This window comes from Lissotriton helveticus, chromosome 5_1, assembly GCF_964261635.1.
Source record: "Lissotriton helveticus chromosome 5_1, aLisHel1.1, whole genome shotgun sequence".
NCBI classification, from domain to species: domain Eukaryota; kingdom Metazoa; phylum Chordata; class Amphibia; order Caudata; family Salamandridae; genus Lissotriton; species Lissotriton helveticus.
The window spans coordinates 1,374,281,110-1,374,295,103 of record NC_136065.1 but is presented as its reverse complement, the minus strand read 5'-3'; the positions used below and the strand labels follow the sequence as shown (position 1 = coordinate 1,374,295,103).

General features: G+C 45.0%; 1 protein-coding gene across 2 annotated transcripts in view; it reads right to left on the bottom strand.

Moving 5' to 3' along the window:
• Positions 1–1,688: 1,688 nt before the first annotated feature.
• FANCE (FA complementation group E) overlaps positions 1,689–13,994 on the bottom strand; it is a 177,329-nt gene continuing 165,023 nt past the window's right edge. For both annotated transcript variants that reach the window (XM_078644313.1, XM_078644314.1), the window contains exons 9-11: positions 7,331–7,397; positions 3,313–3,438; positions 1,689–2,828 (exon numbers count right to left, since the gene is read on the bottom strand). In XM_078644313.1, the coding sequence (XP_078500439.1) occupies positions 2,724–2,828; positions 3,313–3,438; positions 7,331–7,397 (298 nt within the window). In that variant the 3' untranslated portion in view covers positions 1,689–2,723. The remainder of the gene's footprint in view (positions 2,829–3,312; positions 3,439–7,330; positions 7,398–13,994) is intronic.

Below are 13,994 nucleotides of genomic sequence, written 5' to 3'. Positions count from 1 at the left end.
CGTTTTGGTTAAATAAAAAATTGTACAGCAACTTTACTGAACTCCATAACTGAGAAAAATATGTGTTGCTAAACTCCCCAAGCAGATTTTATTCATAATTTTCTTCCATGGCCAGAAGTGTCTCAGTAGCACAATAAAATGTACGCTTCTAGGAAAAAGCAAACAACTTTGGCTAAAGCAAAGTCTTACGATGACAAAAAAATGATTATTTTGACAAGCTGGAAGTCTTTCAGAAAGCTACATGTTGATAATTGGATGCTTGAAATTGCAAATTTGTCAAATAGAAATATCATAGATTTTGCTTAAGCTCAGGGGCATCTAGAACCATTTAACTTTGGGAAGATGTTATTGATCTTTAGGGCTCAACGTACTGACTAAATTAACAGCCTAAGAACTCAAGATATTTCATATTCCTGTTTTACATGTATATGTTTAAATACATTCTTGTATGGATAAAAGGGGCCACATTAAGACCACTGGTAAATGTTTAACTCTTTGTAACATGGTGCCTCTTTAAACTTCTTTCCATATTGATGAAGCTTTTTTTTAGAAGCCTCATAAGATCTCGCTGCTTTACCCTCAGCAGTCATGTTTACTATCCTAACTGTACTATCCATCATATCATAGAGGAAATAGGTGGCCCTCTGTCAGGTAGCCTGAAAGACCGATTTGGAGAACACAACTCTACTATGGTTTTTGCACAGTTTTCCTTCTTTTTTTGCTACCATCACTACTGTCTGGATTAATAACATATTTGAGAGGAGGTAGTGGTATCGTTCTTGTTCAAACATGTAGCAGTTTCCCCTCTTTTTAAAAACATCAAGATTGCCCCAATAAGATTATTGTCCAAAAGTTGATATCTCAAGTATCATTAAGATTTTGGAAAAGGTAGCCATTTTCAGCTTAAGATCAACTGGACTTTTTTATCTTCTCAAACTGTTAGCAGTAAGAATTTTGACCTAAGCATGAAACTGAGGCTATATTGCTTAAAAGGTAATCTTCATCTGGCTGACAATTTGAGCTTGGTGGTATATGCTTGTGGTTCGCCTGGACCTGTACCAGTATTGAATAGGGGGCACCATGCCATACTTCCCCACTGATTCCCAAATATTGCAGGTTTTTCAGATGCCTCATTTGATGGGTTCATTGTGTTTCTTCCTTAAATAAGCTCAAGAGTTAAAACATGCCAATTCATCTCCCGTAGAACATTGTTGTAGGATTCCTCTGGGTTTGCCTTAATCCAGAGGACACCATTTTATTTCTGAGAACTTGGATCAAGACTTCAGGAATGTTTATGAGACATATTAAGTACTAGTATTAACTCACATTGCTGTTAACTCTCCATAGACACGGACTGCTCCCACAGAACGAAACATCCTCCATTTTGTATATAATCTAACCAAGCCATTTTAGTGTGCCGGTTGTCCCTTCTCAGCATCACATTTCCTACAATCATTATGCACTAAGATGATCTCTCGTAGCTACCCCTTCTTTACTGGGTTAAACTAGAAAATGGCCACTAATCCGCTTTAGATCTTATACACTTCTGTCAAATTTGCAGGAATGCCTATCCCTAACCCTTCACCTCTAATTAATCTACTGCAAGATTTTGCGGCTGAGCATTGTCTCAGATAGAAGCTCATTCACCACGGTCTTGCTCTATTCCAATCAATAAGACACAGGAAAGGGATGTTTCTGATCTGTGTTTAATTCCAACAGCAAAGTAATTTACCAAAATGCAATGGCCTTGCAGATCTTTCTCGTAGTCAGGGAAAGAGTGTTGGTGTATGGACAACACATTTTTTTTCTCCAGATCCATAAGGTTGTGGCAATTGGATGATTGGATGTGAGCACACTTTGATGTATTCCATCCTGGGGATCCAAGCATGACTTGGCTGCTATCACTCTAGGAGACCTAAGCTTCAGCACAACTGCCAGCCAATATGTTTAGCTTTGAAAATGTCCCTATCCAAGGAGAAACCCAGAGTTGTTGCAGTGCTTCCTGTTGACGAGTCCTTGAGGTTTGGGAGGCGAAAATTAGCCCTGGGGCAAATTAATTTGCAGAGATAGGATTGACCACACACAGAGCATGTAAGGGCCAGCGTTTTAAACAGAGAATAGTCTACTTGGTGTTCCAAGAGTTATGTATACTGGCACGGTGACTGTCCTCTCAGTTTATCAAGTGCCATTATGTCTTTGGTTGGAAATAGGGATAGAAAGGTGGTTACTGACTGATGCAATGCAAACAAATACAGTTTTCCCACAAGGCTTGTAATAGATGTTTATTTCTGAACGCACTACCAATTTTCCAGGAGTAATATTGCATTCACCAGAGTAATCTGCTCCACACTCCTTCACCAGTTCTGTAGAATACAAGCACTTAGCCCTACTGCCTAGATTTTGATTTGCTTATTGCACGTTTGCCGGATTGCCTAATTTCCAACAGTAGGGTAACCAAGATCTTTGGAACAAGCAGCAGTTGTCAGGTGGATAGGCTTGGAAAGAATGCCGGTTAGAATTCGGAGGAGGCAAACAATATATTTGGCTCAAAAGATAAATTGCCCAAAAGGTATCTTGAGTGTGGTTTCCTAATCCATGGCAGCACCTGAAATCTGCCAGGAAGTCCACTCTGCAACATTCAGCCTTGATGTTTTGTCTTCGGTCAGTGTATAAACATGTAAAGTCTGGGGAGATGTAGAAAGGTTCAGGCAAAAGACATAATTTCAGGAAGCAAGCAACCGCTTCAGAGCAGCTTGGAGAGATTTTTTCAGGAATGTTTCATTCAAGGCTAGAGCACTGGACAGTGGCTTATGGTGAGACACCAGGATCTGTAAGAAACACAAAAAGGTTTGTCAAGACAATATAGTTTGAATCAAAGCCACTGCCTGAGGCCACTGGCAGGTCTGGGTCATTGTGTTAAAGCTTCTTCTGCTATGCCCAGGCAAAAATAGTCATTAATATCCTGGAACCAACACAACAGCCACCATTCTACAAACAAAACAGATTATGTTGATTGTACATGGAAAAACACCAACACTACAACCACCTACATGCTGGGACTACACAATCACAAGAGCTATCACTGCTCTTCAACAGCCATTGCCATATTATTTCCCACTGTCACAATCTGAACAGCCACGTGACACCCATCATAGCCACTACCGTGCCACAAACACAAAACATGCCACTGTCCAAGAACAGCTGCCACTACATTCTCTCAGAAAAGCCTGTCATGCACGATATTAGGTAAACACTTGCACATTGAGTTGTCTGCCTCCTGTTGGTGTACACTGCCTACAAGACAGTACTCACATGATTCTGGTATTTGGTCAACAAGTTCAGCATCAGTTTGGCAAATTTCATGGAACTGATAAACTTTGGTGACCACTGGCTCAAATTCTGGATCAACAGATCAAATGTACCAGATGGCAGCTCCACCTGCAAAGAGACCGATAAAGAGTAAACAATCACTGAGACACCCAGATGTAGAGATAGGGGCTCCTGCGGCATACAGCTTTTACTGTGATGCTCCGGGGAATAACTGCAGAGGTTGTTCCAGGGACACCCAGTTGAAGGAAGGGCAAATGCTAATTGTTTAACAACTTGGAAAGCAGTAAAAGACTGAATGTGATAACATGGGAATTAGAACAAGCATTGGCATAGCCAATAGGTCTCGCCTTTGGGACCTTATAAGTATTTAGTTAGGCAGCACAATGTCCTTGGTGCAACTACATCAACTGTTGCATGGCTAAACACTTATAAGGTCCCAAAAGCGAGACCTATTGGCTATGCCAATGCTTGTTGCTATTTCCATGTGTGCTGCCCTGTGCAGCACACATGGAAAAATCAAAATTCCTTGGTTTGTTTATGTACAGGAAGGTGTCCCTTCCTGTACATAAACAAACGTTAAAAATAAATGCCATGTTGTCACTTCCATGTGTGCTGCATGAAGCAACACACATGAAAGTGACAGAATAGCATTTCTAGGATTGTTTATGTGGAGGAAGGGACACCTTCCTACACATGAACAATACTCCCCTGAATGCAGATACCCATGCACTCTGGTGCTTAGCGCCATCGCAGGGGAAACGCAAGGCTGCACCAGATTCTTCTAAATATGGTGCAGCCTTGCGTTTAAAAAGTGGAGGAGAGAGGCGTTAAGCCAGGAAGGCTAATGCCAGAGGAGAGAGGTGGGAAGCCAGGTAGGCTAACGTCTCTCTCCTCCACTTCCATGTACATATCCCCCAGAGTGTTCAAAACGATTTCCAGAATTATATTACCTTGACGCCCTTGTCTGAGTTTATGGAAAAAGGCCCCGCGAGGGGAGTTGAGGGTTTTCAAACGAGGTGCTGACAAAGCCGCTAAGCCCCCCACCATGCCTGCCCCCACCCCCCTCGGGTTCCACGATCCAAGCCCAGACAACTTGGCCTGCAGCAGCTTTGGGCTTGTCCTCGCACCGCAGCTCTCGAATCAGGGTCACTTTAATTACACTCTACACGTCCTTAATTACATTGGTCACGTCTCTTTGAAAGACCCCCACCCTAGTTGTTTCATCCCCCTTCAAGCCCTGGATAGAGCCCCCTTCTCGGAAAACCAGACAGCAAAAGATGCAGCTAACAGGAAAGTCGCCCCACATTCCGAAAACCCAGTCTACAAAACATGCAACTAACAGTAGGCCGTGATGTCGAAGACAATCTGCAGGCCAGAGAGAGGGTTAAGGGACCGACAGAAAAAAAGTTCCCCCTACCCTGCTCAGTGATCTAGGGCCAGGAGTTCAGGCAACTGTGAGGGCAACAGAGCCTCCTTCTCTAGCCCCAATATCGCAAAATAAACAAAATGATGGGAGATAATATCAAAAGAAGACTAGACACCATAAGGGACAAAGATCCTCCTATTGGGACCCACAGCAGCATCAATGGCAATACAAGCAGAATCATTTCAGATTATAGTCCCTGCATCACCCACTGTAAAACAATGTTTCAAATCCAAGGAATGCGTAGATGAAAATACAGTGAAGGCCTATTAGTTTATTGCTCATATCTATCAACTACCTTTACAAATCACTAAATAGGCATAGAAGGGAAATACAATTATAAAACACGTAAGTATCTGCTATCGTGAATCAGTAAGCATTCGTTTGCCACACACATATTACAAAAGAATATCATGCATGAGAATTATTTTCCATAAACAAAAGGGTTTACAAAATCGCCATAAATTATTTATTGTACCCAGTATGAGGTCTCGAAAATGAGGAGCTGAGTGTGAGTTCCTTCTCACCAGGAAACCGGTATCTGTGCATGACAATGCACTCAAATAACAAACACATCAAAACACATTCTTTAACTTAATTGTTGCACTTTGTTAACTCAGCAGTCTCTCCATTAAAGGTAAATGAAAGCAGGGCATTTTATCTACAAACCCAACCTTATCAAGGGGCATTCCAACACATAAACACATCTTTTCCTCAGGGTACCCTCTGTCTCCATGCTTGGTAGCATTCCTGAAAATAAGCTGTGTGAGGAGCATATCAAATGACAGCAATTTTGGTAAAATATATATAAAGAAACAAGCAGTCTTAATCAACTTTTAATAAAAAGGTAACATTTATTAACTGGACGTCACACAATATTTGATTAAAAAAAGGAAAAATAAAAAAAACATGAAAAGCTAGAAAGGCAGTCTTTGGAAGCATAATGACCCTTGTCTCATGTGGCCTTAAAGTTGAGAGGGATTAAGAGAACAATTCAGCATAAAAAATTGTGTGTTATCCAATGAGCCCACTAGAAGGTAGCATCAAATCAAGATTCTTACTACAGCACATGCGTGGCCAGTAGAGTTCACAGGAGTCCGGGGCAGATTTACGAACTTTTTAAATGTAAAGCACACACAGCAAGCAGAGCTGCTGCATTGTGCTAAAGGAAAAGAGTACACACGGTTTCACTGGAACATAAGTAGGTGAAGGGCATTAAGGCTCCTGCATTGGTTGTTTCTTTCAATAAAATCTAAGCAGAGTATATAAACGGTGTTAGAATGTTATAGGAAGAAAGAGGAATCTTTGCTTCCAAGGGATAGGAAGTTGAGGGCCTTGCAGACAACAGTTGTGAACACCTTTTCGTTTCTGAAGACAAAAGGAGCGCCGCGGCGAAAGTGAGAGCACCGTGTTTTAATGACCCGTGACGATGGAGGAAAGACAGATAGCGGTGCGTGCACGCGCGTAACCGCACGCTGGTGGCCTTTGGCAGAACTTTCAAAAGCCAGCTACTAAATGTCTCGGCCAGACTAGCGCATTCGCTGGATCAGGCCGAGACCTAACAAGGAACGGACCCTGGAAACACCATAAAATAATCTGCTGAAAAAAAAATTGCTATATGACAGATGCTTACAAAGCATACCAAAAAGTAAAGTAAAGGGCCATCATTGAATTAGTCTACATTGAAAAGTTTTTACTCTAGTTTGCGTAAGTTGCCTCTTGGGAACACTTCTCTTATTGATAAGTTTCTTGCGTTTAAATATCACTCTAGGGCCGAGAAGCTACCCATTACCCTTGATTCTGCTTGTGAAGATTGGTCTCCCTCAAATTAATGGCCCAGTCTTTTTTCTTGAGCCTCCAGACATATACGTTTCTGAACTTCTGTTTCATGGAGTGGTTTCTCCTCCTGATTTTACTACTAACTTAAGATGCATCCCTGTGCTTTAAGAAAGGAAATTAACACTCTCACTCCGTTCTTACTCCTGCGATCCTGCTTCAGAGGATGAAACACTCCTCCATTGCTTGTGATCTTAGAAATGTGACATTTCTCTAGAGGGTGCAGCCTGTGTTTGACATGTTCCTCTTGAGGGTGTATGCCAGTGAATGACATGTTCTTTCGAAGATAGCTCAGCAACTTCATATCGTGGGCATGAACTACTTGATATATAGATTGAATCCCTTCAAAGCCAAAAGTTGATAAACTGTATACCATTACATTTGGGTAGTCACAGCAGAGAGAAGCTGTAAAAAGCATGGTATCAACTGGCCACATACACGCCTCTTCCTCTCTCTTATTGTAAGAACATATCATGATCTACAAGGTAGATCCAGTTGCTGTTATATTGAAATATTCTTTTGTTATCTTGAAACTAATGCTCTATTGGTTTTCAGTTGGTATTTTTTTTAACTTTGAACATTTTATTTCCAAAGTCTTGCATAATCTAATGACAAATAAAATGTATACACTGTTGTGGAATCCAAAAAAACATATGTAACTTGTCAACTGGAATTTCTGTCAAAAGTGATCTCATTTCTCCTTCTGGGTAATAATGAATTGTGGGAATATCTTTCACTTACCCCTCTTTCCAGCAGCGAATGAAGCACTGCAATGACATCTTCAGACCATGGTGCCTCGAAAATCTCACTGCAGAAAAGAACATTGATGCCTTGTAAGAGCCAAACAAGAAAACACAGATGAGAACTGCTGAAACTACCCCAGACGCACATAGCTTGCTGATCATGTCTACCTTGGTAACTGGGTCCTTATGCATCATATTTACTAAGGAGACTTTTCAGGTGGGTGAGATAATCCAATTTACAATTATCCTAGGTCACACCCATTAATTTTTATGGTGTCACCCACTGAATGGTAAATTTCAGGGTATTTCGAACTCAAAGGTTTGAAAATAATGAAGAGTGGGAGAGGAAGTGAGGGATAATGGGGAAGGCAATGTAGTCATGTGAGGTAAGTGTGCAAGCAAAAGAAAGGAAATGTCAGGAAGAGAGAAAGTAAGGAGAATGAAGAGGGGAACAGAAAGAATTGAAACGAGATTGAGAAAGTAGGAAAAGAAAGGGAACCAGTGAAGGGACTGTGCATAAAGGTGGTGATGTGGGACAAGAGGAGGAAGCGAATGAAAGGAAAGTTCAAATAAGGTCACATGGTAGATGCCGATATGGAGTTAGATACCATGCCATCATGGTCCATAAGTGCCTTCACCTCTGTATTCAGTTCACCTAGGAATGAATAGGTCACTCTCCTGATATGCGTGAAACGTCTGAGGGATGGTGGCACAGACAATACAGCAAACACAACAAGATGATGGACGGAGTGCTGAAACTTTTCAATCACACAACACTTGGAAAGAGAATGAGCTAGCATCTCAATTCCATTTATAACAAACACTGGCAAAGCCAATAGGTCTGGTGTTGTCTTTTGTCTTTGTCAATGCATTTTTTGTCATGGTTCTTGCTGAACCTTACTGTTGCGGAAGCTGTTGGGCCCTCGTCCATGTAAAAAAAAAAAAAGAACACTGCCTAAAAGCAAAAATACGTTTTGGTCGGTCTCAAAAACCACACACTGCCATAGTAGTCCCTGGCACTGGAGAGAACTATTTCTGTGCTTCTAATGAAAGAGCAGAATGCCGTCACTCACTGTGAAGTTAGTGAATGGCTAAAGTGGGCCAACACTCTGCCCCATAGTGTATGCTGTAGTGGGCCTAAGAAAGATGTGAACGCTACATTAACAGACCAATGGATGAAGAGTGCTAGGTGAAAGTCCCTAGAAGTATTTTATGCATATAATTTTAGTAAAGTTAAAAGGTATTTTCTAACTCCAGGCCTAAAAAGTGGCTCCTCAGGTGAGGTCTGTTGGTTGACTTAAAGTCTGTGAGTGACTTGGAAGCAAATGAATCAGCTATGCCAAACGTATACATTAAAGTTTGAGTGTAGAGCAGTTTCTGCTCAGTATTCCTGCATGTCTGGCATGAACACGAGCAATGATCCGTCTGTCTGCTTCTGTATCCTCAAAGAGCAAATGGACTCTCTTTTACAATTTCCTGAGCAGCCTATAAGGAACTACATCACCCATAATGCCCCGTTTTGTCAGGACTTTGAAGACAGTCTTCATTTGCTCTAGTGATCCCCAGAGACATTTTACTTTTTTGTATGCCAACTCTAGTGCCCGACTTCATAGATCCAACAATGCAATTTCAGGTGAAGTATTGATATCCCTTTAGACCAAGTTCGTTCTATTCTGTATGTTTTCGCCTATGCAACCTTAAATTCCCTTGGCGCCTGTTGGACTTGGCCCTTCTGGCAGGTTCACCCCTAAACTTTTTGCTTTTGATATGTGACTTGGTGTTAGTCATTTTTGGTTTCTGCGCACTTTACCACTGTGTCCCAGGGTAAAGTGCGTGCTTGTGGTAAGGTTGGCCTGCCCTCCCATAGGAATGTATGGGGAATGTATGTGTCCCTGGTAGTTCCTGATGCGTGGGGAGTGCAGGGGTAAATTTGGTATGTGCGAACTCGCGAGAGTGAATGCTGCGCGATGATGTGTGCGGCGTTATTGTGTCTAGTGTGGAAGTGCCACTTCTAGAAGTTGGCCTGTCTGTGCAGTGACTGTCTGGCTTGTGATTGGCTGGAGCTGGCTGGTGTGCCTGGCTCCAGAAGTCAGGATGGATCTGCCCCGGTGGTGAATGGGGAGATCTGCATGTTGATGGCAGGGAGGGGCTGCACCTGGGACCTGAATATGGCTGGGCTTTCCCTCCACAATGCTGGCTCCGCCCTCTGTGGTGCGACTGATGACCCTAGCCTGGCCAGTGAATGGGAAGAGGGGCTGAGCAAAACAAAGTGCTCCAGAACCAGCTGCGTCTGGTTTTTCCTACACCCTAGAGACAAAGGGATTTTGTGTATAAAAAGAGGCTGTGACCTCATGTTAAAGGTTCATGTTTTTCCGGACTAGAATCTACCAGGGGCGTGCTGCTGCTGGGGCCCAGGGGAAGGCTTGCCTCCCTGGGCCCTGCCCAGCCCCTGGATTGCTGATGGACTTGGAGGCTGGAGGACTTTCCTTTTTCTTGGGAGCTGCTTGCTCCATCTTTTGGTATCCAGGACTTTGTGGGACCCTCCTGCCCTCTTCACCTATGACGGCTGTGTTCCTGGGACTCTCCTTGATGTAGGGGTCCTTTTCTGGGGCCATTGGTGCTTTCTGTGCCCCCAGCACCTCTGGGAGCACTTTATTTGAACTTTGCAGCATGGAGCTGCTCTCTGACCTGCTCGTGTTTTCAGGCAGGAGCCTACCCTGCATATTGCCCGCATTTTAATTATTTTTATTTACGGGTGCCACCCTGTTTATATGCACCGTAGCGGGTGCACACCCCGCTTCTACGTTTATTTTTAAAACCGAGGGTGCTCACCCCTCATTTTGCCCCCGTTAAATCACCGCCGCGGCACTCGCGCCGCAAAATAGGAAGTCAGGCACCGTAGTGCCTGACTCGGGCGGGACTTCCGGTTCTACGAGGAAGTCCCGCCCGCCGCCGTGCTCCGATTGGGGGAAGCCGCGCAGAGCCCCGACGGCTCTGTTTCAAGTCCTGGTCCCGAGAAGGGGGACCGGGTGAAGATGCCCCCGTGCCTGCCTAGCAGGGCTCCCAGGAGTGAGGGGAGCCCCGGAGACAAAGTCCCGAGCAACGCGAGGTGCAGCGGATCCCAGCGAGGCTCTCCAGAGAGCGAGAGCCCCGCCCGCTGCACCGGCCGAGAGAGGAATGCTGCCTGCGCCCCCCAGAGCTGGTGAGTGGCCTTCCGGTGGGGCACGGTTGGGTTGTGCCTGTTCCAGGCTCTTGGACAGTGCTGGGCGGCCCCATTGGGCAGAGGGCTGCCCCAGCGAGAGTGCAGAGTCTCAGTGGAGGCTCCATGGCCAACAGAGCAGCCCGTCTAGCAGCGGGCCGCTCCCACAGGTGCTGCATGTTCATTCTGAGCCTGCGGGCTCCGTCAGAGATGGCATGATTATTTCCCGAGCCAGATGGCTCCCGTAGGGGCAGTGTTAGCCTAGAAGGGCTCCCGAAAATGCCCATTAATTCTTAGGGCCTCGAGGGCTCCACCGTTGTGCACAGTTATTCCTAGAGCCAGCGGGCTCCCAAACTTTGCACAGTTTTGCTCCCAAGGGCTACTGAGAGCCCCTGTCGCAGTTATCATTCCCAGCTGCCCAGCAAGTAGTGGGCAGCTGCAACGTTTAGGTTTTCTTTTTAGGGACATGTACTTTGGACTCAGGAGTGAGTCGCACTCCTTCGCCCCTACTTGGCCTTCCCCAGCTGCACAGCACTTAGTGCCAGCTGCAGCGTTTAGGCCCTTGCTATTGTCCCCAGCTGCCCAGCAAGTAGTGGGCAGCTGCTATGTTTAGGTTTTTGGCGCAGTGGCGCAACCTGGACTTTGATTTGAGTTATGTGCTAAATGTGATTTCTGCGCTAAATATGATTTATGTGCTTCTTAGGTTGCTAGGAAATGTACTGTGTGTAGAATGTTTTGCGCACCCTGTTCTGATACCTCTAGACATATGTTTATGCTTAGGAGGTTGTTTTATCTAGTATGGGTCATACTAGTGTGTTCTTGTTTCCCTGCGTGATATATGCCTAAGGTGGTTAGGATTGCGTAGGAGGTATATACCTGTTACCAGTGGTTACTGGCTGTGTGCTACCTTTTGCTATTTTTGGTGCTACAGTTATTATATGTGCTATGTGCTAAGTGTTATTCCTTCAAAGTGCTAGTTCTAAAAGTGATTATTCCTGACAGTGGCCCATGTGGCCCTGTCCCCTGTAAATTCTGCCTGTGCCTATGGCACATTGTAAAGTGTGTGTTCATTATCTAATGTGTTTGGTATAATACAAAGGCTATTTTTATATAATCTTGTGTGGAGTTCCTTTTGTGGGGGGCCTTGGATGTTGTTGCTGGTGGGTGCGTGCGCAAATACTTAACTTACATTGCCTCCGGGGTAGGCCTTACTGCTCGTGTCACGCTACAAAGGGGGTGAGCAGGGGTTATCTTGGCGTGTAACTCCCTTGCCCTGACTAGAGTGGTGGTTTCTGCCTGATTTTGGCGCCAGCCTTAGCCAACCGGAAATCCCATTTCTAACAGCGCCTTTGCTGGTAAGCCCAAGGCCTATCCTTGGTCTCTGCCATCCCTAAGTGTAGCGTTAGCTAGTTCTAATTTATTTCAAGGGGCAGCAGGAGGGTGCCCATACCTCTCAAGGCCTAGAGTGTCCTAAGAGGGTGAAATTAAGTTTTGGAGGGTGATCCCAATAAAACTAACAGATGGTTTAGGGGGCGAACACTGCTGTCAGGACAGGTCCTATTTCACTTTGTGGTTTAAATCTTTTTATTAAGTTTCCCAATAACAATATCCGCCACCTCCATCCAATGGCCGGTGGGGAAAGCATTATAAAGCAAATTGAGAGGTTAAAAAAAAATAGTTATAGAATAGAGAGAGAAGGTAGAGGGAAGGCGCCATAGGGAGCTTGTGCTGGTTTTGGGTTGGGGAAATTGTGTATTCCTGTTCTGTGTTCACAGTACCGCTGAGAGAGATATCTAATGGTCCGGAATATGATCCCTGGTGAGTCCTAGCATCCGAAGGTACCTGGGGCATGTGAGTGCATAAAATTCAGATGACAGAAACTCTAAGGTGGAGCCCCATGTTTTATCGAAGCGGGGAAGCCAGAGTGTCAATCCTGCTCTAATCTTTTCCATCCCGATTACTTCCCATAGCTTGTGCAGCCAGTCCAGCCTTGTTGGGATTTCCTCTGTACCCCATCTAGCCAGTATCACCTGCTTGGCAGCCCCCAGTGCTAGTGTAATGGCTTTACCCCTGCATGATTTTAGGGGATATGTTAGGGCGTTGGGGAGGTCTAAGAATATGCAACTCAGGACGCTTGGTATGTCTGTGTCATAGGTAGCGTTTTTGTCAGGTAGTATAGAATCCCAAAAGGGTTGTAACTTAAGGCACTGCTACACCACGTGGGTCGGATTTCCTACCTGGCCGCAGTGGCGCCAACAATCAAGTGTCACTCCCTGGCCTACTGGGGGCCACTCTTTTGGGGGTATATTACCAATAATATGCTATCTTGAGGAACATCTCCTTTCCTGCCGTACTGCAGGAGGCGGCCCTGGCTGTGTGCACTATATCTTGCCATTCTTTTAGGGAGAACTCTTGTTCCCATTCTAACTCCCACCTGCGCTGGTGTCTTATTTTGCTGTGTGGGTACAAGCAGAAACAAGTCTATATCCGAGAGCAGGCGCTTGTCTGAATGTCGGGTTATGAGCCATTTTTCGAATTTGGTTAAAGGGCGACTTGCATGACTGCTGATTTGTGTTTGCGTAACCCAATGCCTCAGGGCCAGGTATTGCCAGTATGTTGTCTTAGGTAGGTCATAGTTTGTAACTAACTGGGGGAGTCCATTATCCCATCCTCATCAAAGAGATTGCCCACCCTTTTGCAATTGGCCTCCTGCCACTTAAGGTAATTCTGCCTGGTTCGTGCGGAAGGGAAGTCCGGGTGACCAATGAATGGGGTCAAGGGAGACGTAGGGGTGGACAGTCCACAGGACACCTGAACCCTATCTCACACCATCATCGTGGCTCGCATAACTAGATAGATGTGGACCCTGGCAGGGTGGTGACGACTGGGGAGCCAGGGCACTTTCCACACATGTATGCCCGCTATTGCACGGTCAATAAAACACCAATGCTTTTCCGCCATTTGCTTGTACCCTTCGGTCAAATACCGAAACTGTGCGTCTTGGTAGTATCGCTCTAAGTGTGGAACTCCCAGTCCTCCGTCCTCCTACTTCAGATACGTTTGGGGGTGTGCCATCTGAGCCTTCTTTTCGCCCCAGATAAAGTCTGCTATCAAGTGCTGCAGTTTGGCCAGGACCTGGATTCCAAGTTGCAGTGGCAGGGTCTGCATTACGTACAATATTCGGGATAGCAGCGTCATCTTTATAGCTGCTAGTCTACCTAGCCAGGCCAGTGTAAGCCTCCTCCAGTTTTGGAGTTCCGTCCGGGTGTTGGACAGCAGGATACCATAATTCCCACGTGCCGTGTGTTCCACCGTGGGATATATCTGTAGGCTCAGGTAGGTAATCGTACTTCACTTTGTTGAAGATTAAGGCAGAGAGGCATCCACCAGCTGATTAAGAATACAGCTGTTGAATAGACTGCAATATATTCATTTAATTTTGGTACACAGCCAAACGCTCCTG